The sequence below is a fragment of the Chiroxiphia lanceolata genome, chromosome 5 (assembly GCF_009829145.1).
Source record: "Chiroxiphia lanceolata isolate bChiLan1 chromosome 5, bChiLan1.pri, whole genome shotgun sequence".
NCBI lineage: Eukaryota > Metazoa > Chordata > Aves > Passeriformes > Pipridae > Chiroxiphia > Chiroxiphia lanceolata.
The window spans coordinates 22,328,359-22,355,370 of record NC_045641.1 but is presented as its reverse complement, the minus strand read 5'-3'; the positions used below and the strand labels follow the sequence as shown (position 1 = coordinate 22,355,370).

Here is a 27,012-nt window from a genome sequence, read left to right as displayed (position 1 = left end):
TGAATATTTCTCAGTATTAAACTGCACCTCAAATACGGTTCTGGGCCTCTGTAGTGGGTTTCTGTGGCTGGGCTTTGGTAGGGGGGGTGTGTGGTGCTACAGGGGTGGCTTCTGTTAAAAGCTGCTAGAAGCCTCCCCTGCTCTGTGGAGCCAAGGCCAGCCGGCTCCAAGATGGACTTCCTGCTGCTGGCCAAGGCCGAGCCAATTAGGAGTGATAATAACACCTCTGTAATAACATATTTAAGAACAGAAGAAATTCCAGCCAGGGAAGAGCAGAGTAAGAACATGGGAATAACAAAGTAGACACCAAGGTCAGTGCAGAAGGAGGGGCAGGAGGTGCTCCAGGTGCCAGAGCTGTGGCCCCTGCAGCCCACAGTGCAGACCATGGTGGAGCAGCTGTGCCCCTGCAGCCCATGGAGGACCATTGGGTTGCAGAGACCCACCCGCAGCCCATGGAGGAGCCCATGCTGGAGCAGGTGGATGCATGGAGGCTGTGACCCTGTGAGAGGCCCAGGATGGAGCAGGGTCCTGCTGGAGACTTGCAGCCTGTGGAGAGGGAAGCCCACGCTGGAGCAGGTTTTTCCCAGGTAGGACCTCTGGCCCCTGTGGGGGACCCATGTCAGTACAGCTCATTCATGAAGGACTGCACCCCATGGAGAAGTGACCCATGGGACAGCAGTTTGGGAAGAGCTGCTGCCTGAGGGATGGACTCACGCCGGAGATGTCCATCAAGGACTGGCTCCCGTGGGAGGGTCCCCCCGGGAGCAGTGGAAGGACTCCTCTCCCTGAGCAGCAGCAGAAAGAACAACTGACTGTAACCCCCATTCTCCATCCCCCTGCACCACTGGAGAGGAGGAGGGAGAACATGGAAGGAAAGAGGGGTGGGGGGGAAGGTGTTTTTAAGACTGATTCATTTCTCACTCTTTGGCTCTTATCCTGTTAGTAATAAATACAAGTACTATACTTTGAATCTGTTTTGCCCCTGAAGGTAATCAGTCACTGACCTCTCCCAGCTCTTATCTCTACTCATGAATTCTTAGCTGGCTTTTTTCTCTCTCCTCTGTCCAGTTGCAGAGGGGAGTGAGAGAGCAGCTTTAGTGGGTACCTGGCATCTGGCCTGGGTCAACCCACTGCAAGAAAGGGATTGAGGTGATGGAGCTTGTCCAGAGAAGGACAACAAAGCTAGTGAAAGGTCAGAGGGGACAAAAGGAAATGGCCTCAAGTTGCACCAGAGGATAGGTCGGATAATAAGAAAAATTTCTTCACCAAAAGAATTGTCAAGCACTGGAACAGGTTGCCCAGGGAAGTGGTGGAGTCACGATCCCTGAAGATATTTAAAATATGTATAGATGCAGACCTTGGAGACATGGTTTAGTGGTGGACTTGGCAGTGTTAAGTTAATGGTTAAATTTGGTCTTAAAGGTCCTTGCAACCTAAATGATTTCAAAAAACTCCACCACCACATTGCATTCGAATCAATGGACTACTGGCTTTTCGCATTTGTTGGAACTATTTCCTTACTGTTTATTTAAATCATCCTTCTGGGGTTGTAAAGTACATTTTTTTATAATCTGTTTGATAAGAAAGGTAACAAATTTATAAAGAGGTAGATTACTATCTATGAGACTCATGTTTTCTTTACTGCCATTCAACCATAATTTACTTCAAAATTCTTTTTATCACTCTGGAGGAAACTCAGTATTAGCAGCCATTCCTATCTTAAGGCTCAGATCTTGGAAAGCACATAAGTCCACTGTAATGATCATGTGCTCCAATTCTACAATTAGTTCAGTACTAAACTAAAATTTAGAATCTGAATTTAATAGTAAAATCAATGGAAAGGCTCCACTGACGTTAAAATTCACAGTCAGACCAGTACTGGTTCTACAGTTCATGTTCTTTTGAGGGAGTCAATATAGTTTTCAGCTGTTTGCTGCCAAATATATGCTTATTTCTGTTTTCAAATGTTACTGCTTTTTCCTAAACACTTTCGTTTGTCAGAGCAAAAGACTGGGTCAAAACAATCTCTACAACAGAGGTTTCAAGCAGAACCTTGCAACTTTCTGTAGGACTTTTTGAATTTACAGCATATCATGTTTTTCTCTGTAACTATAATCAAACATACACATAAACTTTTACTTACAGAGGGAATTTAGTTCTTCAAATAAGCTCCTCAAAAATAAGCATGTTCCAGACAGTCTGCATTGTGCACTTCAAATTATAAGTATGATTAACAATCATTTCAAGATCTTGCATAATATAATTACATGCTGGCGGTTCCACTGTGACCATCCAGATGAGCTAAAAAATTAAAGTCTTCTTTTGCACAAATGTTTGCCAGGCAAAGCAGCTACATTTGCAAGAGTATATCTATTCTGTTCTTATGCTGGAATTCAGGGTTCAAGGGGTTTTCTGCCTTACATACTTAAGACGAGAAAAATAAATTTAATACAGTGCTACAGTATTATTTTTCTAATTAAAGGGTGACAAAGAAGTAACAGAATTCACCCAACAGGTATATTACACTATAGACAGAATGTTCCAAGCAACGCAGGCACATACAGAAAAAGAATCATTGCTCTAAAAATTTAGAATTTACAAAGCTCATTATAAACATTTCATTTCTTAAATAATGAGGTTACAAAACTTGAAATGCAGTTATATTAACTGATCTAGATCAAATTATTTTATCCTCAAAAGTTTATTTTGATCATTGTAATATATTTGAAGTATTGATGAACATGTGTATTTCTTTAAAACATAAGAAATGGCATTAATAATTTAGTGAACTTCTTTAACTTCAGTAGACTTCATCGAAGAATTATGGGTCTTGTGGGAACTTGCATTAGCCTGATTGTCACTCCTATGCAAAAATGATGACATCGCTGGAATCTGAGCAAAGTAGTTTTTTGCCCGGATATGCTTCTGTTTTATTCTGAAAATAAATGCAGCTTCATAAGCCTGAAAGGAAAAATAAATTCAAATCTCATCAAATACAATTAAAATATCTAGAAATCTGCATGTTGCTTCACATTTTAGGCAGTACAAATAGTGACCCTTTAATAAACTAAACCCGATAATTTATTTGTATATGATAAATAATGAATTATTTTGTAGTTCTATACTGCTATCATATGGCCCAATAGTGACAATTACTAACTACTCCTTGTGAAATATTAGTCACCTTTTAAAACCAGAATATCTTTTTTTATCAATTCAAGATAAAATTTATTTATTTCTCTTTTTCAGGTAAGAACATTTGTACTTACATTTGAAAATTAAATAAGGCAATGCTTAAATATCAACATTTGCAAGGTGATGAGTATAGGGAAACTCTGATAAGAATCAAAGTCATTATCCACAAATAATCATGGCAGCAAGCATTTTGCAGCATTTCAATCAGCGTTTGCATGCAGTGGTGACATTTTCCCAAATTTCTAGTGATTAGCAGTAGTTTGGATGATGTAATAAACCCAGAATATTTAGTTGAAAAAACTCTTTGCTATTGCAAAAGTCATCATTATCAATAACTGCTATTAATGAAAGTGCTTGAGAGGCCTAAATTTTTGTTTCAGTGAATGAGAAACAATGGTTTGACTTACAGCACTCTAACTTTGCTTCAATTTCCTTATTTCACACTCTGTTGTTTTGGGTTTTATTTGAAACAAAGATTTGGTCATTATCAGTGAAGAAAGCTGACTCCTCACTATAGCTGGCACACTTCTGTTTTTGTAACAAGAGCTAAAGAAAATACCTTACAATTTTTAGGTAAGGTTGTGTACCTTACCTGCTGCTGTTCTGACCTAACTCCCACCTCCAGTGAAGCTCTGGACCTAATCAAGTTAATGGCATCTCTTTGATTATGATATCCAGACTTGTGGCATTAAACCAGCTAAGTGCTTAATCAGCATCTCTGTTTGCCATAATGCCAGTAACAGAAATTTATGGATGCTGAGGAACATTGATAGATTCAAACTGTCTGAACAGCCTTATTGACTCAAAGTGAGACAGAGGAGGCAATAAAAGGAATTTTCAGCTTCAAATTGGTTTTACCTTCTAAAGCTAAAGCTCACATAAACGTGTCTGCTTGAAGACACAAGTTGGGCACACACACACTCAAAATACCATGGATGGCAGAATTCCCTTTACCTTTAGAATTCCCTTTACCTTTAGAATTCCTAACTGATATATTTCATCCATAAAGCAACTCACTAAGAAAGCAATTAACTTACTGTGTCAGTTTAGTTATCACATCCTCTTAAGACTTCCAAAAAGAAGGGCAATGCATAACAGCTGAAGCTGCATTTCTTGATGCACACATATTGTGTTAGAAATTGAAGAACACCCTGAACAAAAGGACACTAGGCCACAATGACCACAGATCTCCACATACATAAATCAATAACCTAGAGGTGAAAGCCTTAATAATCCATTGCTAACTGCAGGACAAACACAGCTCACAGGATTCTCCCATGCCTTATAAAACTAAATACTCTTAACATATATTTTCAATGGAGTGAGATACTTAACGGACTACTATGTTTAGACATGGAATTTGCTGTAAAAATACAGTTTTGATGATGACTAACATTCTAACACATTGAGTTTTTTTAACTCAAAAGAGAAACTATGCTTTTATTGCCTAATTGCAAACTGTAAGATTGCATTGTCAGGGGTACTGAAGTGACATCTATGTAAGAAAGTAAACTGAGATCAATTTGGATAAGTTCTAGAAAAAGAGCCATTCTGCTATTTGATGAGAAACTTATAAGGTCAGAAACTAAAGAGGCCAGAGCATGTGCAAGAGCTCAGGCACAGAACTGTCATAGTATTTATGGTTAGTCTTTATGCTTTTCATCCAGGCCAGCTGTTGTCTGATCTCATCTGAGGAAAGAGCATATGCACGGCACTGTCCTCAGTAGGCAGCATGGATGAAACCACTTCTTGCATTACAGGAGGGAGAATCAGGGCAAGACAGAGTTCATGTGCATGGAGTGAGTGGTACATGCCAGATGCCTTCTGGATTGATGTCCATTTTGTTTAATAGTACAGATGTAATCACTTAAATAGTCACAATGAGCCAATCTAAATATGGACAACTGTAATTACTAAATTTGGTCCAACTAATTAGTCACAAGATTCTATTAAAACATAACATAAATAATGTAAAAAATCAAGCCCATCAAGTTTTACCTCCTGAAGATTACACAGCTTAAGATGTGCATCTGCCTCTTCTTTAGTGAGGAGAATAGTGTTCCATGGAGACCACTCATGCTGCTTATCCCATCTGACCATAACCAAGTCATACAGTTCACCCCAGGCACTGAGAGCTGACTGACAGTTCCATATATTCTCAATCATGTACTGCAGATCTGGAAGCTGAAATGAAAAACAGGGTTAAGAAGGAAGGAGCGTGTTTCATCTAAACATACACATCTACTTTTAGCATGGTGTAGCAACTAACAACTGCATTTTTCTTGTGTCATCTCTAAATGATGCTGCACTGCATAATGAATGAAGCAGTCTCAGCTGCTGCAAAAGATTTTTAGCTGTGTCCATTTCATTTCTAGGTGCCCCAGAGCTGTTCTGGATATAAGTGCAGAAGGGGATGGGGTTGTTGGGAGGGGAAGGGGGAAAAAAGGCAAGTAGCTCAGAAGAAAATCTAATAATTTAAGAAAATGTTAGGAAAAAACCTAGGAAATCAGTGATTTCAGTTACAAACCTCTGTTGTTTAGACACAATTCTAGAGAAAATAAGTTAATTTGAAAGAAAATTACACGGTATCTAGAGATGTTGCAATGGTACAGTCACAAATGGAACTGCAAGTGAAGGCTTATGGTCTCAGCAGTTAAGAAGCAGTCATGTTTCAGTGCATCAATACCCACCAGCCATCACAAGTGACCTGAGAGATTTTGAAGGATGTTTACATATTAAGATGAACTAAATCAGACAGAGACAAAAAACTTTTCAGCTTTAGTGAAAACCAGTATGGAAGAACAACATCTACGAAATCAAGGTTTTTTTGAGACTATTTCTTAACTCAGGCATGATAATTAAGAAATTCCAAGCTTCCTTTTGGCAGCACATTGGCAAAGTGCTAAACCACAGCATGGCTTGTTTTGGTAGCAGTGGGATATTGATGACTGGCTTTTGATTGCTTGGTTGTTGTTTCAAACATACTGAAAATATAGTTCAAAGATTATTCTATGGATGTTGATACTGTAGAGATTTTTATTGCTAAATCTCAGAAAGTTCAAATAAATCTTGTCTGTTCAATATTTTTAATACTTTGCAAATATCTAATATTCAAAACTCTCAGTGGATATTGGATGTCAAATTCATTTGCTGACCTAATAACAACTAAAATAGAGATTTTGCTGAAGATAGATGCAAGAATTTTTTTTTAATGGACCTGTTCCAGTAATGATTATTACACATTGAAAGATATTACAGAAGATGGTAAAAAATGCAGAAAATTAAAATATTTAGTGAAGCCATCCCCTAATGAATGCACATAGCAAAACTTCCAACTACACAGATATTCTACTGACAAAGAACAGGAATGTCAAAACCTAAGTTCCTTTACTTTTTTTCCCAACAATTCAGTTGTGTTACTAAAACAGTCCAAATAATGGGGCTCAGGAGGTGCAATTCAGCTTTCAACTATGCTTCAAGAGCTTAAGGGCTGCTTCTTTATGGTATGGAACATCCCATACCACAGGAAGAAGTTGTAGCTTTTAGCCTCAAACTGTCAACAACATAGACCAAATAAAGGACAAATAGTCAAAGCCACTGTTTTCCATTATTAGCAATGCTCTTTCCAACAGTACCTGAACTAAGAAAACAATTTGACTATCATCCTGATAATCAGCTTCAGACTTCCTGAGATTTTCTAGAATAAGTCTGTACTTCAAATATGACTCTCTTCGCCGAGCCTCATTATCAAGCTTGTAACACAAGCGACATCTGCCAACGGTGTGGGAATTAGCAGGAATAAGAAACTCAGTAGATGGTAAGTAATTTTCACAGCTATGACAGAAGTACACATTTTTATAAAGCTTTAAAGGATCTTGTGGAACCTAAAAATTAAAAAAAAAAAAAAAGTTAATTTACCACAAAGTATCTTGTATTACTTGTGTGTCACAGTCTGTCAGAATACATTTTGCATATCTTCATGTAAGTATTCTAATATGTAGCAGCTAGTAATATTTAGTTTTGAAAATACCCAACAAGGTGTTGTGATTTTTCTTAGATAGGATACCAAAAGCCACTGTGTTTTCTTACTGTACATGTTAAAATTGGTTATATAAATCAGTCAATTCATTTTTAAGCTATATGAAGATCCTAAACATCACGCTCCAGTGTTCTTGCTGGCGCTTTTAAGTATGCAGATTGCCAGCCATTCTGGAAAGATGACAACACAGAAAAACAGAAACTACATTTTCTGCATTTAATTTTTCATGTACAATCTGCCTTTTATGTCAAAGATAAAACCCTGAGATTATGGGCATACTAATATTTTGGCATAAGAATACAAAATCATCAGAGCCACATGTCCTAAAACAACATAGGGGAAGATAATAAACTAAACTTGTTAGTGACCTCCTCATTGTCATATTCCTTCATGGTTCTGGAAAAAATATAATGTAGTCTGTGAAGAGGGACCAAGCCTGTAACTGGACAGTCTAAGCAGTATGATAATCTTCAGTCTCTGCTATCACACATGTAGATAGCCCTGTTAATAAACCTAGCGTAAAAATAACTGTTAGTTGGTTCTAAATTCTGACTAACATTTATTGACAGATTCTATGCTCCTAAGATACCATCAACCCCTGCACAAAGAATCCTCTTCTGATAGGTGCAGAACAGGTGTTGCTACATAAAGCAGCAACATACGATAGTGAATCATATTTTTCATTGTAATCTGCAGTCAGAAAAGAAAAACAATCACACAAATCTAATTACATCTCACACAGTAGCAACTGATTGTACAACAGAAGCTCGTAAGAGTTCTTGCTAAGGTGCAAGTCATAAGACGTCACTTTGATGATGGCTATGTTCCTCCCTCCTGGAACCATGGTCTGATGCCCCTTGACCAGTGGAAGAAACAATAGAGCAATTCATTGCTCTATCTATTGGTACCCCTTTGCTATTACATTTTACTCATACCATCCCATAACATCTACCATTCATAACTTTCAGATTTGTTATAAGAGTTCCTGAGCCTTCTCAGTAGTAGCAGCCACCTGTCAGGTTCTTATAACCATGTCCATGCCCCATGTTTCCTGTATGACTATTTAAGCTTATTTGTGTGAAGCCTATGTACTTGCTATATTTTAGTTCTTGAGGAACTCCTCCACCAATTCCACAGCAAAATGTGAAATAAAAAAGCTTTTGATGTTTTCCATTCCCCTTCTCCTTATTTCAATGGCCACTATGTCAGACTGCAAAATAGGGATAATACCTTAAGTAACCCAGCAACTTGAGGGTTAACCTTTGGAATTTTAATATACTGAAGAAATAATGTACAAATTCTTTTCCTTAGTCCTTCTAAGTTGCATTCTTTCACCTCTCTTGACATAAGATCAATTTCCCTGTCAATTAGTTCCACTATTTCCTGTGTTAATTTACATTCATGTTCCTGGAAAAAAAAACCAAAGAAAAAGGAAAACAAATTTCACAATAATAAAGAAGCAAGCAAACAAACAAAATAATTCAATGCATATATGAAAGCAAACTGTGGATTCTATGCCCATTACTATTCATACCTCTGAATGTTCATGCAAGAACATGTTCACAGAAGAACCCATTCATGTCTCAGGGAAACAATCTCCAATCAAACTAATATGAAGAACTACAAAAGCAAGAATGCTTACAGATGCTGTTTTAAGAGGCCTGTATATATATAGCAAAGTTGTAAGGAACTGTAAGCATGGAGGCACTAAAAAATGCTTAGCAGAGATATACAATACGTGCAAAATTTTCAGTCTCCAAAAGCTCAAAGAAGGATCTCCCTAAGAAGCTTTTTTTTATGTGCTTGGAGGTGTAATGAAGATGGTTTAAAAAAAAAAAAAAAAGCCACAGAAAAAAAAAACCCACCACACAAAAGGCATGGGGGACTTTGAGAGGGTGCCTGGAAATTAGTTATTTTAATATTTCAAATGCTTGTCAGGAGATTCTTCAGAGAGAGAGATAAGAGGTGAATGAGTTCAATTTTTCTCAGGTAGAAGAAAGTGCTAATTTACAGAAATTCACTTGTTCACTACAGCAATATTGACTTGTATTAAGATGGGCAAGGGTTCATAAACCAGCAGTGCTCCCAATGCCATATTGACTTTAGATCAAATACTGGTACTACTAAAGCAAACAGCAAGATGTTTGCTTGTTTTAATAAGACCAGGAAGCAGCATTCTATTCTAGTCTGCTGTCAATGGTATTATCCTAAAAGGACCTTAAAACTCATTCTCTTTGTATGTGAATAAATGAATAAAACAAATATGAAAGATTGCAAGAAATGCAATCAACTTCTAATTCATTTGGAACACTGCAGCACCAGTGAGGGTGGGGGACGAGGGGCAAAGAGAAGACGACAAAAATCAGTATTTGACACCCCTAAAACTGATAATCCAAACCAACAGAGAAAAGGTTCTAAACAGACATTTCAAAAAACTTAGAAAAAATAAATGGCAATAGCCACATACATTTCTGCCACGATTCTCATAAGGTTGCTATAAAAAATTAAACTAAACATTGTACTAAAATTGTATTATGTATTAATATACCAAAAAGTCTAAAAACACAGGGTTAAAATTCTAATAGACTTGAAGAAAAATGTGCACATAACAAAGTGAAATATAAATTCTGAGTATATCTGGAATGTAAATTATGCTCGCATGCCAGACAGTACACTAGGCTCTCTTGCTGCCAGCTAATCATCATGGCACCCTTGTGCAGCAACATAATTAAGTGACAGTATCCTTGGGAAGCACAGCTTCAAGCTAAACATAAACAGCAAAATAAAACATACCTTCACTGTACATCTGAGTGTTAACAGCACATCTGTTCTCTCATCTTTTGGGATGTCCTTCGTGTTAATGCTGCGGTAGATTTCAAGTAGTTCTCTGGCACAGAGCGTGTCCTGTGTATCCATTTCAGTGATTTTTCCATCATATGCTTTCCATCTCTTAGGTTGTGCACACTTCAGAAACAATTAGTAGAATTCTGAGCTATTACAATCTGACCACCAGGTGAACAAGTGCATTATGTTACATCAAGTTTCATCAGAGCAAATAGGACTTAACCTTAATGCTTGATTAATGCAAAAGGCTAATTCTAGTGTCGATATTGATACAGTACCTCTGCCACCAGAGCAAGCATTCAATTGCACACTTTATTTGAAGCTGCAGGCCATGAAAATTTCGACTTACAGTATATTAGAAGTAAATAATATTCTTCTAAAGGAATATGCTCTACCTCTTCAAAATGAATTTATTGACAGTAGTGTTAGAATATGTTTACTCTTATACTTCACCTGGCAGTTATGAATCCCTCCAAACTATCAGTAAAAATCAATGGGTCGGTTGACTGTGTAAAGATTGCAAATTTAAGACCTTAGAGTCTACCGCAGTACAAAATATCTCCAGGGAACTGTTCTATTTGTGTTAGTTGCAGAGACAGATAGAAGACATAGACTTTGTTAAAGCTAAAACAAGGTATGAGTTTACAGCTTATCAGACACTTCACCTAGCTTCTTGTTTCTGAATGTAACCACATGCCATATACCTTTATGCTTCAATTACCTCTTCGCACATCTTTAACTTTTAGAGACAGTGAGAAGTTACACGATGTCAGCTGCCCCAATTTGTTTGAAAAGCCCAACCATTCTCCTCTTTCCAGAAGACTGGGTTTGGTTGCAAATCACACTGTTACATATGGAGACAGGTATCCAATTCCAACAGAAAAAGAGTTCTCAAAACCCTCACCCCATCATTACCTAATTCCATTTCTTTTCCTTAATTGGGACAAGTATTTGAAACCTCATTCTGTGTACTAATTATTCTCTTTCACTATATTTGGAACTTGAATGTTCACTCATGAACTTCACTTTGCAGTCTCAGCATGAGTTAACAATAGCAACACTTCATGAAGCGTTCACACGACTAGTAGTTTTCTGGATATGACCCCAGCATTGATGTAATCATTATTTTGATCACACAGGCTTGCTATGGTGCTAAATCATAAAAACACCATAAATATTAGATAGTTAGAATAGATACGATTAGTCATCACCACAATCAAAATAGACTTTTCCTCATTTTGAAATAAATAACTTATAAAGTTTGGTAAGCAAATGAAAGACAAAATAATTGAAAAAACGATTTAACACTGAATAACTGACAAATAATTATTTTATCAGTGGGGGTAGAACTCTAGTTAAAGGGGGTATTGCTAATCAGAGGTCACAATTTAGAGCCAAAACTGACTAAGAAATGCAATAGCAAAACCAGACATTAAAAAGAAAAAACAAAGCAACTCTTAATTCCTTAATGAAATCTTTGAATTTCTGCAAAACTAGAGAGATGCAATTTTCTCTCTGTCATAAGTAAGGGACCATTCTACTGTAACTTCATTACTTTGTTTCACTATCTTTGTGCAGTGCTAGAAATTCTTTAAAAGAAAAAACCCATCCCACACATAGCCAAGCAAACAAGAAAACTCCAACCAACTTAGGTCTATCATGCTGTCACTCCTTTGTATGCTAGACTGGGAAAAAACCACTGCTTTCCACATAGCAGTTATTCAGTACCTACATTTGAACCTCTTCAATGAAATCACTTATAGTAAGAGAAAAAGGTCATTTCCTTATGTTAGGGACAATCTAGGGCAGAGTTTACCCTAGAAAACAGTTCCTAAAACTAGATTCTTCTGATAAATTTGCAACCCCAAATATATGTAAGCAGTCTTGGTCTCCCACTCTGCAAATGATCTTTAACACAGACCAATTATATTATGATAATTAATTCTTCGAAGATATATCTGTAACTTCTGTAATTTTTCTTACTATCTCATTATAGCTGGGTATTATATAAAATAAAACCTATAAAAAAAATGCAGCTTTTTACTTAAAAAAACCCCAGAGGTCTCATTAATATGAAGATTTCCTATGTTTCAGAAAGAATCACAAGGTCTCTGATTTCAGGACTATTTCTCTGTACTAAGAGTGATGCGAGAAAAACTAAAGCTTTGAGATCTGCCAGCTTTTTCTTGTCTTTTAGTCTGCTGGCAGTGCTGTGAAATTTGCAATAATTCTGTTATCCATATTACTTTAGAAAGCAAGGCTACTATAACTGTACTCTGCTGCCAATGCATGAAAGCAGAAAAAGTGCCTGAGGAGAGAAACACACCACCAGAGACACAGAGAGAAAAAGGTAAGTAAAATAAAAAGAATCCACAGAATCTGTGCAGAAACAGCACAAAGCATGAAGGGTACGAACTGAGCGATAGTTAATAATTACACAAATCCCTTTAAGGAAATATGATTGCTGTACAAAAGCTTAATCAAATACTTTCTCTTCAAAGTACAAATCCTGAAGAAGAACGAGCTCAGCATAAAAGCAAAGCCCCTAGAATGTAGTGCACACACAACCAGTAGCAACCTTTGTAAAAGCACACACGCCTGCAGAGATACATGCTTAAAGGAGCGAAGAAGGGAACAAAGGTTTCCATGGAGAAGCAAGTTTCATATCACCTTGGCTATTGCAGCTTGCAGTCTTCAGATGTGAAAGGTGTTATTTCAGCTTTAACTGGCAAGTGTCCAGATTAACATTATCAGCAAAAAAATCAAAGAAATAACTGAATAGTCCACAATCTAGCACTCCAATAATAAACTTCATACCGCAATTTAAAGTGCTTCAATTGTACTTTCACAGACATAGCAAATGAGCCATTTAATTTTGAGATTTCCAAAATTGTATTTTTTTTTCAAAGCAGAAATTATTTTTTCTACTTCTGAGTTAGGCTGCTATCTAGCAGTTTAGAACAACACTGTCATCCTATAGCCGACATGATAGAAAAACATGAAAAGCTGTAGTAGTTCAGAAGCTCATTAGATTTTCAAAATAAAAAAAAATACAGTCTCTTTAACGAAAAACATAATTTTTAAATTTTAAATATGAATAAATAAATTAGTAGTGCTTCAGAAATACGTCCACTGTTTGGAAAGAGGGAGCATCTCTTGTCTCTGATGTGTCTCCTGAATCTCCAAACATCAACTGTCACTAAGGATTCTGGTACTGAAAAACATTTTGATTCTGATTCTAGATGTGAGAAAACTGTACAACTTGTCAGAACATATACTAGAAGTAAACTGTATATGGTAGGACATTGGAAAGCAGTCCTTAAGGGAAAAATAATGACAGAGAGTCAGTTAAGAGAGAAACGTATTTGCTTTGACTGTTTCAGGCTTCTTTTTCTATGAAGAAAACAGCATATATTGTAAGTAGTAGAAACAAGGCTTTGATATCATTCCTAACTATTTAGTTTTCTGGGCTTTTTTGCATTCTTGAAAGCAGTAATACAGAATACAATCACACCACAGCAATAAACTTGGTAACATCCCACCAACTTTTCAGATAAGCAATTTGTTCATAATTAAAAATGTAACAGATTTTATCACATCACTTTTTACAGTATGGTTCCCTGGCATCAGTAATGAAAAGAATGAAAAAAGTTTCTTTTTAAGTAATAATAAAATTATTACTTTCACTTTTGGTCACTAAATAGTCAAAATTTAAAAAAAAAATCAGATAAAACCCATTTCAGCTGCAGTATTTGTTTTCATAATAACGTCACAATACTATGGAAACAGATAGAAAATAAATATTTTTTTTCTGAGGGGATGGATTGCTGAACATCTACCTAAAAAGGACTGGGTTTTTTGTATTTTACATTAAGGTGACATTGAATCTAATGCCATACTAAACCACTTTGTGACTGAAGGAATTCCTACATTTGTTTTATAGAGTAAAGCCTGAAGAACACTTGCCTCAAATATCATCCCCAAGACAATACAAGAACAAAATCTCAAGTTCTAATGGAACAGAAACTAGTGAATTAATAACTGAGTTCAATATAAGAATTAGTCAAAGTTCTTCTTTGTACATGAAAACAGAATAAATGTTTTCTTTAAAGGCAGACATGATGACCAGAGGCCTGTGTTCAATTGAGAAATTAATGGCAAATTTACTTCCCGAGGGATAAAATTTCCAAGGGAAGAAGAAAAAAAAATATATTAATCCACTCTGCAGGTTAAAATTTAATTTTAAAAGTACTTACTTAAACATTTGCATTTAATTTTAAATGAAATAGCAAATTTGTCATTATAGAGAACAATGAACAGAACACATCAGTGAGAAAAATACTTAGTCATTACTTTTGATTAGTGAAACTGAATATTTTTGAAAGAGAAGCTAATAGGTTTCCTTCTGCACTATAATGCACACAATATAGAATATTGAATGGTATGCAAGATCCTGATGGTTTTTAACTTCAAATTAACCATGCTGAATTGTTAGACTTTGAGCCTTTAATGCTGTTAGCAGTACCATCAGAATCATGTTCTTTATGCAGAATAGTTACATAACATAAAATCCACCCATTCAGGGCTACAGTTATTCAGGGCTATAATATTTATTATTTACATTTTTTATAGGTAACAGTTTTAATGATGCACTGTTAATCCCTCAAACAGTCAGAGAGCTACAAAATTCTCAGCTTGGAAAAAGAAATTTACTGAATTGTACTGACATGAATAACTACATAATTTGGATACTTGTAACATTAGCATTCACGTGATTAACCGTCAAAACCTACAAAATTTACTTTTCGTGCTTTGCAGGTGTATTTTCTGTTCTTGTACTTTGGTATTCTTTATGTTCAGCCTAAAATTATCAGCCTAATGACAGAATTACCTTATCCAGAAGGTGCAGTATTGTTTTGTGTTGATTCTCCTCATTGGCATTTAGTTTGTGTCTCTCAAAGCAAGCAATGAGCTGTGCCTCTTGTTCCAGAAGTGCACAAAGTGCTGCCTTTCTTTCACCTCCAGTAAGAGTTCTGTTAATCCGCTCAGTCTCCTCCTGCATCCATACTGCAAACACAAATATTCTAGGTATTTGTTACAAGATACTTTCCAGTGAAACTTCGGCTTTCACATTTAAGAAATAACATAACTGATTTTTTTTTAATATTCACTAAAAGCCAGTTTCTATGCTAGGTAATTGATTCTTATGCATATTTTCAATACATGTAAAATGGCCCAGAAATGAATGTAAATTATACAGATGTTCTGTGAGAGTATGTGTGTGTACATCAATTCCAGACTGCCAATTCCAAACTCAAGGATGGGTAGGAGAAAAAGAAGCTCTATGTGAGAAAAGGAATTTAGCTCCTGTGGAAATGTGTGATGTAATGATTGCTTCAGATTTTGCATCTAAAAATAACTGTTTGAGACTCAAACAGCTCCAAAAGGTATGAGCAATATGAACTTTTTAAACAATTTCTCATCAAAATCACAAGTAAAGGTACTATAGAGATCTCAACAAATTAAAGACTGTATCTTACTGTGGCACCACTAGTACTCAGTGCTGAGAATATTCCTGCTTCTCCCTGCATAAATGAGTAAAATCTAAAGAAGCTTGAAGTCCTTCAAAACTGAGATAAAACTTGACTGACAGTCACATTTAGCACTCCAGGTCTTACATTGAATATTGCAGTGGTATCACCTTTTGCCATCCAATGGATGTGCAATAATTATTAGACAGTCACGGCTTTACTCCCCCTTTCCTCTTCTACAACATAACCTTCAAGTGTGGCAAGAAGTGGCATGGGAGCCACAGGATGGTCATGACAGCAGCACACGGATCAGCACATGCTGTATAAGAATGTGGCCTTCTGACTCTTATGCTGCTGATACACAGTCAACACGGCCTTAGAGAAATCTGTTAGTAAAACCAAACTGTGTTTACTGAATAGAGTCTACCTTTGCTTATGTTGTAACAATTCTTGACTTCTCTGAAGAGCCTGATCCTGTTCAAATATCTCTGGAGTTTTGTAAGGAATTTTCTAAAATCCAAACCATCAACATTTCTGAATAATATCTCAAAGTGTCGCTATCATCCCAGAACAGTTATGCAAACGCAAAACGTGGTGTAAAATGAAACAAACCAACATGTGGTGCACTGAAGAAGCCTACAACATCCTGCATCGGGTAAGGTTAGAGGCAGGCTGAGGGAAAGGAGGAAGGCTTATTTTCTGCCTGTGCCTTTCTTGTCTACAATACCTTACATTTTCCAGTTTTAAATATTTCAAATCATTTCCTTTAGGCTCTCCAAGCTGTGGTATTAATATGACAGCTGTCTGACAAGTTCTGAGAATGCAAAAATATATTTTTAAATAAAGCTATTTGAGCAAGCAAAAGCATTATATAGAATTAAATTACATGAAGCTTTTTATGCCTGAAGGGGGCAGAAACCTCTAAGGTAGAGGTACTAATACAGTAAGCAATTTTATACTTTCAGAAATGAAGGAGCTCTCAGTTATCATCAATACTCAGCTCGTGATTCCACACATACATGTAACCAAGTTAAAATATTCCTCTTAGATTACATGTTCTACAGGTAGAGACTTTACTCATTACATTTTACTTATTATTCCAGTTTTTATAAAACAAAGTAGTTCATACTTTTAAAATAATGAATGCCCATATGCAGACAAACTGAATATATAGATACATCTCATTTGCACCATACAGTCATCAGGCAAGTTTTTGTACCACCAGGAATTGCTTGTACTGGCTGACCCTGTAATAGTACACCTGTTGTGATCAGCAGCAATAACCTTCACAGATCCCTGGAGGACAACAGTCTCATTCTATTACCGTCACAATGATCTAGCTTGTTTAGACCGTTGGCACTATAAGAACGTAAAAGCAGTTTCAAAAGCAGGTAGGAAAAAAATCCTAACTTCCTAGAACCATTAAGCTATATTAAAATGAAGCGCATGACTGCAAATCTCCATGTAGAGAAGCAACTAGTCAACACCAGTAAACAAAAACAAAACAATAAGATTGATACCAGACCATTACTTTTAATAAAATGTTAAGACGACATTTCAAATACTGGAGTTTGCTTTGTTCTGTTTTGAAGTGGGACATGTTTTTTTCAGGTTGCCTAGGTATGAAATTCCTGAGTATGCATTGGTGAAAGTTTTATTATTTGAAAATCCAAAGGCATTACATTAAGCAAGAGACTCTTATATAACCATAAGTTTCAAATCTAAAAATTTTGTGAGTATTAGCACTCTTCCATAACTTTAAATCAGCTTTGCTGCTTTTATTACAAATAAGACACTTCACAATTAAAAAAAAAAAAAAAGTGCATCATATATCTGATAGCACATTAGCTACAAAGCAGCTTTTCAAAGAAAATATTACAGGAAATTAGATGCCAAATATTAAGTCTTGGTATAAGTGGCACGAAAAAGACTATTATTTGAGTAACTTGTCTTTTGACTATCTAGTCAGTCACACCTTTAAAAGGGCATGATTCCTGTGAAGTGAAAAGCTAACTATCTACAAAGAAAAGGGAGGGGGGGGGAACAACCCCAAACAAGACACAAATCTCAGGAACATACCATTCCTACAATTCTAAAGTTCAAGACAAGCAGTAACTTTTACATTTGTCACAAACAGTGATATATTTATAAGTCATTTATTCATTCAGACAAAGCAATTTGTTCAATGCCACACAAAGTATGACAGCGTTAAAAGATTAGTGTATAACTTGGGAATTCTTGGATCGTGATCTTAAGCTCTATGAATAACACATGCCATCAAACATGCTCAGTGTAACACTGAAGAAATAGCTGAGATGGTTTAAGGTAGGGCTTTACAACGAAGTAGGTAATCAGTTCTGCTACAGGGACAACAGTAACCAAACTGCCAAAGAGCTAGACCATAAGCAAGCACTGTAGCCTAGATAATATAAGAGTTGCTACAAGTCACAGTGCAAGACTCTTGCTTTATAAGAGACATTTTAAAAAAACAAAAATTTTGCCATTTCATTATAGATTGGTACAAGTCTACTGCTTTAGAATGTTTTTATTTTTCCAAAAGGAGATACTCTCAGTTTTTTGTTCCATTTGCAACACTAGTTTCCTGTAAGGCTTTATATCAATTATCTGCAGCATTCACATTATTTTTTTCTGGAAAAGTTTAGAGGTACTTGCCTGTATTAGACATCTACTACAGGAACAGGAAAAATATGACTTTTAGGATGTCCTGTAGGACTCCTAAGAGATTTTTAAAATTTTGACAACACAGTTTTGTGAAATGTGGAATGAATTAGAGAGGAAAAAAAGCATCAGTAGAAGATGACTAGGACAAAAAGAATAACTTCTGACATATGCTGTAAAATTCTGTGCAAAAATTTAATCCATTATAAAAACTGTCTATATCAAATGATGAATTATGGATCTTAATAATAATTTCTTCATGGAATTGTTTTTAGCATCTTAAACGTAGAGTAAAAGACCAATCAAGTCTGATCTAAAAAAAAAACTTCTGTTCCTCCAGCTGACCTTAGCACTAGACATAAATTAAAAAAAAATTAATAAAACTGCCAAATAGCACCATTCTACAAGCTGATTATTTCCTAAAAAGTTGTACTGGTTTTGGCTGGAATAGAGTTAATTTTCTTCATAGTAGCTTGTAAGGTGCTATGCTCTGGTTGTTAATAACACAAGGATGTTTAGTTATTGCTGAACAGTGCTTACACAGCATCAAGGTCTTTTTTATGTTTCTAGTAAAATATGAAAATAAAATAATTATTTTAAAATTAAAGAAATTTCACTGTAAGTGGAAAAAACATCAAGGAAATATCTATAGAACATGTAAAAACATAAGTTTGCTGTAAACAAACTGTTTTGCTGATTTAATGGTATCTCTTTAAGACAACTTACATTCCAAGTCATGGTACAGTAGCTCAAAGTCTTCTTTTGTTTTAGGGTTCAGTTTTCGCTCGTACTCCCTTCTCAATTTTTCTTCTTTCTCATTTTTTTTCCGTAATTCTTCATGTGCCTCCCACAGCAGCCTTAACCTCCTCTGTTCCCTCAGGTTTTGTACTACATTTATAGCATGCCAACGACGGAAATATTTCTGTAATACTATTACCTATATGTGATACAATACCAAAGAATCGTGAATTTAAAACAAAATAGACGTGATACAACATCAAAGAACTGTGAATTTAAAACAAAACAGCACAGTATTTTGTTCTTAACTGTTCTTTTTTTTGTAGATGCCTAACTATATTTTCTAAGATTTGTCTTGTACTGAAACTAATATAAATGTTACTAAATCAGTCATGTACTACTAGTTTAAGCACCAGCATGCTTACTCATTTTAGGTAACTGCCAGGGTCTAACCAGTGAGTACAGTGGATAGACTAGGTCCATAAAATCAAGTCAAAATATAAATTACATTTAAATATCCATTTTTCTTTTTCAAATCTCCCCTTAAAAAATGTCTTTTGTCATGCATTGCTTTTATTTTTTTCTCTTCCTCATCTTACTATCAATTTAAATAGTGGGAATGTAGACACATATTTGCAAAGTTTCTTTTAGATTCCTAGATACAAAAATCAACACACACACAAACAAAATCAATTGCATTTTATTTGTAAACAAATAATGAAAGTGAAATTACTAATGCTGTTATGACAAAACTTAAGAAAGAAAATTAAATCATCTACCTTCCCAAGCTGTAGGTATTGGAGACTAGGGAAATATCTACACTATGTCAAGCCTCGCCCTCGGCCAGCTGAGTTAGCACTTGCATTACAGTCAGTTTAGTCAGATCAATAACATGAGCTATAGCATGAAAGCTAACAGGCACAAAATTATACTAACGCAGTTACACTGTCTCTAGTGATATCTTAACCTAACACTTCTCTTGAATATGTCTTCAGATTTCAATATAGACCTACATTGCACTGTGCAAATCCATCAACGTGAACCAACACCAAGTTGATGTCTCTCTACTGTGCATTATAAATTACTTGAGAGATACATTCTAGATTTCAGTGTCACTTAAGATCATAGTAAGACATATTGGCAGTCCTGAGGAAATGGTTACCTATTTGAGTTCTACAAGATGCTTATTGCCATCAGCTGATGCTGACTGATTCAAGAAGTACTTGCAGAAAACTTCTACCCAGAACACTTCAAAGATCTTGGCAACCATGTTCAATACAATTATCAATACAATTATCCTACTTAGACACTTGGGGAATCAACTGTTAGTCCATTCAGTTAGATTCAGACTGCCTATTTTAAGCAATCAAATAAATAACTAGAACATTTACAAAGCAGTGTCACACCTAGCACAATTTAGAGCGTACCTGAGTTACATGTGCAGTCACTGAACACATGGTTTCCAAAAAGCAATTCAGAATGCCTATATGGCATCCTTTGCACAATGAATATACAGAATCTGTAATCAGAATCACCTGCACGAGGCACCTCAGCGCACTAGAAAACCCCACAGAACCACTGCATGTATTTGAACAGCCCAGTTCTACCTCAATGTCAAAGAAGGGACCTTGAACAGAATCCAAAATGGATCAGTTTGCTCAAGGTAACCTACCAAGACTGTTAAACAAACAAACAAACAAACAAATAGAGAACACAAACCCCAAAAGCTGGATGCAGATCTTGTAAATCCTAACCCAATACTCCATCCATTTCAGGCCATACATTAACCAAGTACCTTAGGTTCTTCCAAAGAGATCGTGAGAATATTGTAGGGACAAGCCTGTTTCATCCCTAATATTCTACATGGAAACTTAACTGTCAGTGTAATACAGAAAACAATAAATTCAGAATTCTTAATATTTAAGAAGTCACAAGGTGTCAAATGTCACTAAACCACCGAGCAAACACAGGCTTTCCCCATATCTAAAATATTTTAAAACATGAAGATGAGACATTTTACAGTTGATTTCACAATCTTTGAACACTCTAAATACTCTTTAAATATTCAGATAACTTTCATAATACATTGCTTTACAGATAGTTTCAAACAGATAAGGACTTACTGCTTCAAGTCGACGTTTATGATATTCTTCCGCTGTAAAATACTTTCCAGGACTTATTAGTTTGTCAGTCATGTTTGACACATAAAGGCCAATTTTAGTCATCTGTGTTGATGTTGTATTTCTTGTTTGTTGTGGCTTATTTTTTTCCCAAACCGTCTGGGGAAAAAATGCATGTTAGATTATAAGAAAATACACAGAGATTTTTTGCCTCATTAGAAAAAGTGGCAAAATTAGCTTTTTTAATAGGAATCACAACACTAATATTTATCCACTAAATACTTCCATTTGCATGCTTATTTCTGATCTGCTTCCTCTTTCCTATCAGAAACAGTGTCAAAACCAACATTCTAAAAAGACAATACAAAACCATTACCTGTGTTTCCCTACAAAATGACTGAGTTCCTTTGTTAGGTCGTTTTTTGCATCTTGTTTGTGATCCTGCATTATGAAATTCCACTCCTGTTCTCATGTTCCTAAATCCACCCAGAAAAGGTTTATTATAGGTAGGTCTTTCAATTTTTACAACTACTTCTTGGAATGAATCAGAATCTGTTAAAACAGAAGTTCCAAAATAGAAATACTGTTTCTTTTAGTAACACATTGAGATTCGAGCAGAATTTATACATCGATACAGGTGCAAAACCAGCATTTACCTGTTTGTACTCTGACAGTTATGACATCAGGCATATGGTAATCCTGTTGAACGACTTTCCCAGGAAAATGTTCCTGATTCTCAGACTGCATAGTTTTCTTAAAGTTAGGCCCAGTCCTTCTAATTGTTTCATTATCCTCAGACATGCTTTCTAAAAATAAAACTAATTCCTGATCAGCTTCTCAAAACAAACACGTAAAATCACTCCTAGTTTACCCCAGGATGATTTTATTGAAACACCACAACACAGAATAATCATAGGTTTTTGAGCTGGAAAGACAGTCTACTTGAAAGCTGAAGCAGTATTATCATACAATTTTAAAAGAGATAAATAATGTAATACTATCACCACATAAAGTCATTCCAAGCCAACTATTCAGAATGACAGCATCTGAATGGAGCCCAGACAAGAAGAAGACAGTCAACAGGCCCATACTCCACAAGATTATTCACTGTGCTCACCGGCTGAACAGAATGTGCTGCCTTCTGCTCTGAAGAACTAAAAAAATGGGGTGCTGAATTGGGAAGAGGAAGTGACAAAAGACATCCAGAACACAGAGGAACAGGTGCAGGAAATGACAGAGCATTTAGGGGACTGCAGAAGAAAGGCATGGATAACAGAAGAGTGGCAGGTAAGTTATAGAGGAATCTGAGAGGTAAAATAGTAAGTGATTGTTATGATCTAGTTTAAACTGTTTAAATGCACGTACAAAACGCGTAAACACACACATGTTTCTGGAAATAAGGATCATTCTATAAAATGCCATCTAAAAATAGCTACTGTAGCTTGATATAAAGAATACATTCCTTACCTTTGGAGTATGTTTTATATGAGAATGTAAAAAGTCACTTCAGGGCCAAAACCCAGCAAATATGAACAGAATAAGGGTAGGGGGGTGCAAGAAGCCATAATCAAATTGAAGAAAAAATATCTCTTTAAAGGCCTAATGTCCAACATTTTAATAACTTCTTTACCTGTTACTGTCCCACTTGCTGTATTCTCTGGTAGCGCTGAGTTTTGAGAAGTTTGTTCTTCCCTCCACACTTCTTCAGGTTGGTCCCACTGTGCTAAACTTGACTGCTCCTGTTCCTCCAAAATTGACTGCTCCTGAGGAGACATCTGCTTGCAGCCCTCCTCTGACTGTACAGGGCCTGAAGATTCTGGAAGCAGAGGCTTCTCTGCTGCATCCCCACTCTCGGCCTCTCCGACTGCATTTCCCTGTGAGGATGCAGGTGATTGGTCTGCACCTGAGCCTTCTGGTGGAACTTCAAAGCAACTATCACTCGCATCTTCCATTTCCTAAAGAATTGGTTGCACAGTTTAACCTTTCTGCAAGAATAATCACAGGATCCATTAAAAATTAGATACTAGCCCATTTCTACTACCAGATTTACAGGTAACTTAATATCCTGAAAAACTTTTCCTGTATGTATTCCCAAAGAGCCTAGTGAGAACAGCATTAGGTCTTTGCTTCCACCAAACAGAAAGCGCTTCTGGCAGGTGTTTATCAAACACAATACTCCGAAGCAGGTAGTCAGCACAGTTCGTTGTGTTTATCTCTTGCTCTCTACCTATAGAACAGGACTGTCCAGGGGGGCATTACCCAGAGACAGCACACCTCTGAGGTTTTCCGAGCTGCCACTGAAATGACACAGGCTGGAAGAATCCTAAACCCATATTCCTGAAAAAAAAACCCAACAAAACAAACCAACCAAAAAACCACGGCACCAACGGGGACGCAGCTCCCGGCAGGAGCTGTCGGGTGATGCCCAACCAACCGCCCGGGGGCTCTTGGCCCGGGGCGCTCGGGGCAGGGGCTGCGGCCGCCGCTCGGTGCACGGGTGGGACCCCCAGACACGCTCCCGACCTCGCTCCCGCCACTGCCCCCCCGGCCCCGCAGGACATCCCGTGGCCCCGCAGCACCTCCGGCCCCGGCGGCGCCCCGGCGGGCGCGGCTCCCGCGGCGGCGGCGCGGTATCCACAGCAACCCGCGCACAGGAGCCTGCGCACAGCGGAGCGGGCCCGGCCCGTGCTGATCGCACACGGCCCGGGGACGAGGGTGCGGAAAGAGAGGGAAAGGGAAGCGGTGCCCGGCAGCCCCGGGCACCTGGGCACCCCGGGCACCTGCTGCAGTGCCCCGGGCACCCCGGCAGCCTGGCGGGCACCCCTGCGAGCGGCTCCAGTGCCGACACACCCACACAGGGGCCGTGGCTGCACTGTGACCGAGGGCAGGGTAGTGATGAGCTCTTACCAGCCTATAGCAGCATTAATGTTTGAAAACACTTTTTTTCCTTGCAGTTTATACTGTAGATAGTAGCAGAAGTTGTACTGACCCCCAGAACTGTTTCCTGGATACCATGAAGGGTTGTATTTGAATGTTGCCAGCCCTTCCACTACACCAGCAGCGTGTGGCAGCACCTACCTGTGAGATGGGTTCAGCCTAAGAGTGGTGTTCTACCCTGGAAAGTCTGTGGTGTGAGGACTAAGGCTCTTAACTGGAAATTAAAGACACTTAAACCAGAATCAAAACAATATGAAACTGAATTTCCTGGTGTTTGAGGTGCCATTTCTGACATAACTCTTGCAAATGTTTCAGCATGCTGCAGGAAAACTGAGGGGACACAGTCACTTCACACAACTGTTTCAGAGGTGAAATATACAGTTCTGTGTTGCAATTCTGGGAGAATTCTGAAAAAAGTATTTCAGCAGGCATTGATGTTATATCCATACTCAATAACTATATACCATGATCACTGTTACCTTGTCTCACATTGTTAGGCACCTGAACATGGGCCTGCTTCCCATTACTTCCTTCCCATTAAAAGGACTACTGAGATCCCATTACTACTACCTAATTGTCTTTTTTCTAAAACTTGAACTCAGGCTAGAATAGGATTAGCATTAATCCTATAGAAAGATACTGTCATTTCTGTCACTTTTTCACTATTAAATAGTCAACTGGGTTAAACATTCAACCTCATTTTCAAGCTGCAATGATTTTTCATTTTTTTTCTAATGAATAAACTTTTAAAAAAGCAGCTTTCACTCATCTTCCTTTGAACATTGTCAGAAATTATGTCAAAGATTAACATGGTGTCACGTTCAGAACACGGCCACTCAGGATAGGTTAAGCAGCACAGATGGCAGGTTAGGAATGACAGAAACCTCAGTACTGCTGCTATCTGGCAGTGGGAAAGTTGTTTTTCCGGTTTAACAGGCTCTGTCTCTATTAGGTCTGATCCTTGGATATAAGGTGATTTTTCACTCACATGACAACTTCAATTAGATGATCTCAAAGTGTTTTAAAGATCTAAAGTTTGTTAACTCTAGAGCTTGCAGTGATTTACCTAACCACATTACAACAGATAATGAGAAAATCTTTTGCATCATCATGTATTTCCAACAGTTAAAGGAGAAAAATCAAGCAAAATCATTAGTCAAGTCTTCAAATTATGCCTTGCTAGCATATTCATCTTGGAATAAATCAGGGTCTGTATTGCGGATGTATACGTGCACTTGTGAAAAGGAGAAGATGAGAGAGCACCTTTAGCAGTAAAACTGTTTTAAAAGACCAGATGTCAAATTTCAGCAGCAGTGGGCCTTGAAAAAAACTTCCTCTCCCTGAAGCAGAATTCATGAGTTTACAGGAGAGCTGTTTTAAGTCACATGACAAATATGTCCTTAGAAGTAGAGAAAATAACTGAGCAAGAAAAAAGTTTAGCAAATGTCTGAGTTATGAAAGAGTAAACAAAATTCCAGTAGTTGTCACCATATTTGGGCAACTGTCCTTCCTCCCCACCTCCATCATTTCATGACAATATCATTCATACTAGGCTTTGGGTTTTTTTTTAATTTTGATTCCTCTCAGGTCAGCTCAATACTTATTACCTAAACCCATTTAATTTTCATTACTCATGTGACACTGTTCGCCCTCATTCAAGTCTGTAATCTTTTAATATTTCTCATGTGAAAATTGTGTTTGTTAACCTTAGCAAAGTCCTCTTCTGGAATGCCATCTAGTGGAAGAGACCAGCTTCTACCTCTGTCAAGACTGAAAAAGCCTTCAAAATCAATGAAGGAAACAAAGTATTTTCCACTTTTTCAATTTTATAAATCTAAAAATTTCTGTAATTATAGTAATAATAGTTGGGAGAAAAAAACAATAATAAAGAATGCAGTGAAAATAGTTGCTGCAGTCAATACCCTAGGAACACTGTTTTTCTCTTTTACTGACCTACTTCCCCAATACCAATTGCATAAAATCCTATATAAATATGTAATTAACCAGTTATAATAATGATACAGGTAAAATTATAGGCCTAATGACTACAATAAAACTGCTATGATTAAGTGCATCTAAATATATATTGCATATATATTTAATAAACTGCAGATTTTTATCATATCGCTATATTCTTATTTTTAAACTTGCAGGAACTTTACTAATGGTCCTTAAAAAAAAACATGGCTAAAGGCAAACCTGCGCAGTACCCTTAGATCTAGTTTGCATATTTTAATTGGAGCTTATAAGCTTAAATCCCTAAACAAAAGCTTTCCAAAGAATCATAAAATATCCTGCGTTGAAAGGGACCCACAAGGATCACTGAAGTCCAGCTCCAGGCAATCCCAAACACACAGAGGCGGGGAAGCAAAAACCCTGAATTTTGATATAAACTGTATCAATCACTTTGCTTTAGTTACAGATTGGCAGTAGTGCATGTTTTATTAAAGGACAGGGTTTCAGGGAGAACTCAATGGTATTCTGAAACTCAGTGTGATCAGTTTGCTTACCAGTTATGGAAAAGAGGAGCTCAACAGCAGGGCAAAGGAATTAGAAAGAACAATTTGTCCAGAATACGACAGAACAACAGCATCACAGACTGTGCTGAATTGGAAGGGACTCACAAGGATCATCGAGTCCAACTCCAGGCCCTGCACAGGACCATCCCCAAGAGTTACACCAGGTGCCTGAGAGCATCGTCCAAACACTTCTTGAACTCTGCCATGGTTGGTGCTGTGACCACTTCCCTGGGGAGCCTGTTCCAGTGCCCAACCACCCTCTGGGTGAAGAACCTCTTTCTAATATCCAACCTAAACCTCCCCTGACACAACTTCAGGCCATTGCTTCAGGTCCTGTCACTGGTCACCACAGAGAAGAAATCAGCACCTGTCCCTCCTCCTCCCCTCACAAGGAAGTTGTAACTGCAATG

The 27,012-nt window shown here is 37.2% G+C and overlaps 1 protein-coding gene across 4 annotated transcripts; it reads right to left on the bottom strand.

Annotated features, from left to right (window-relative positions):
• Positions 1 to 1,525: 1,525 nt before the first annotated feature.
• On the bottom strand, positions 1,526 to 23,795 carry IQUB (IQ motif and ubiquitin domain containing). Of its 4 annotated transcripts, none has more exons than XM_032687206.1 (12): positions 23,726 to 23,795; positions 22,777 to 23,101; positions 21,803 to 21,952; positions 21,523 to 21,698; positions 21,146 to 21,305; positions 19,015 to 19,221; positions 14,970 to 15,145; positions 10,028 to 10,198; positions 8,465 to 8,641; positions 6,831 to 7,079; positions 5,194 to 5,379; positions 1,526 to 2,961 (listed from the first exon to the last, which is right to left on the bottom strand). In XM_032687206.1, exons 2-12 carry the CDS (start codon positions 23,096 to 23,098, stop codon positions 2,782 to 2,784), a joined length of 2,154 nt encoding a protein of 717 aa, XP_032543097.1. In that variant the 5' UTR covers positions 23,099 to 23,101; positions 23,726 to 23,795; the 3' UTR covers positions 1,526 to 2,781. The 4 variants fall into 4 exon arrangements, with proteins under 4 accessions (XP_032543097.1, XP_032543095.1, XP_032543096.1 ...); XM_032687204.1 differs by having other exon boundaries at positions 19,015 to 19,225; positions 21,150 to 21,305; XM_032687205.1 differs by having other exon boundaries at positions 19,015 to 19,225; positions 21,150 to 21,305; positions 22,777 to 23,131; positions 23,726 to 23,766.
• Positions 23,796 to 27,012: the final 3,217 nt, after the last annotated feature.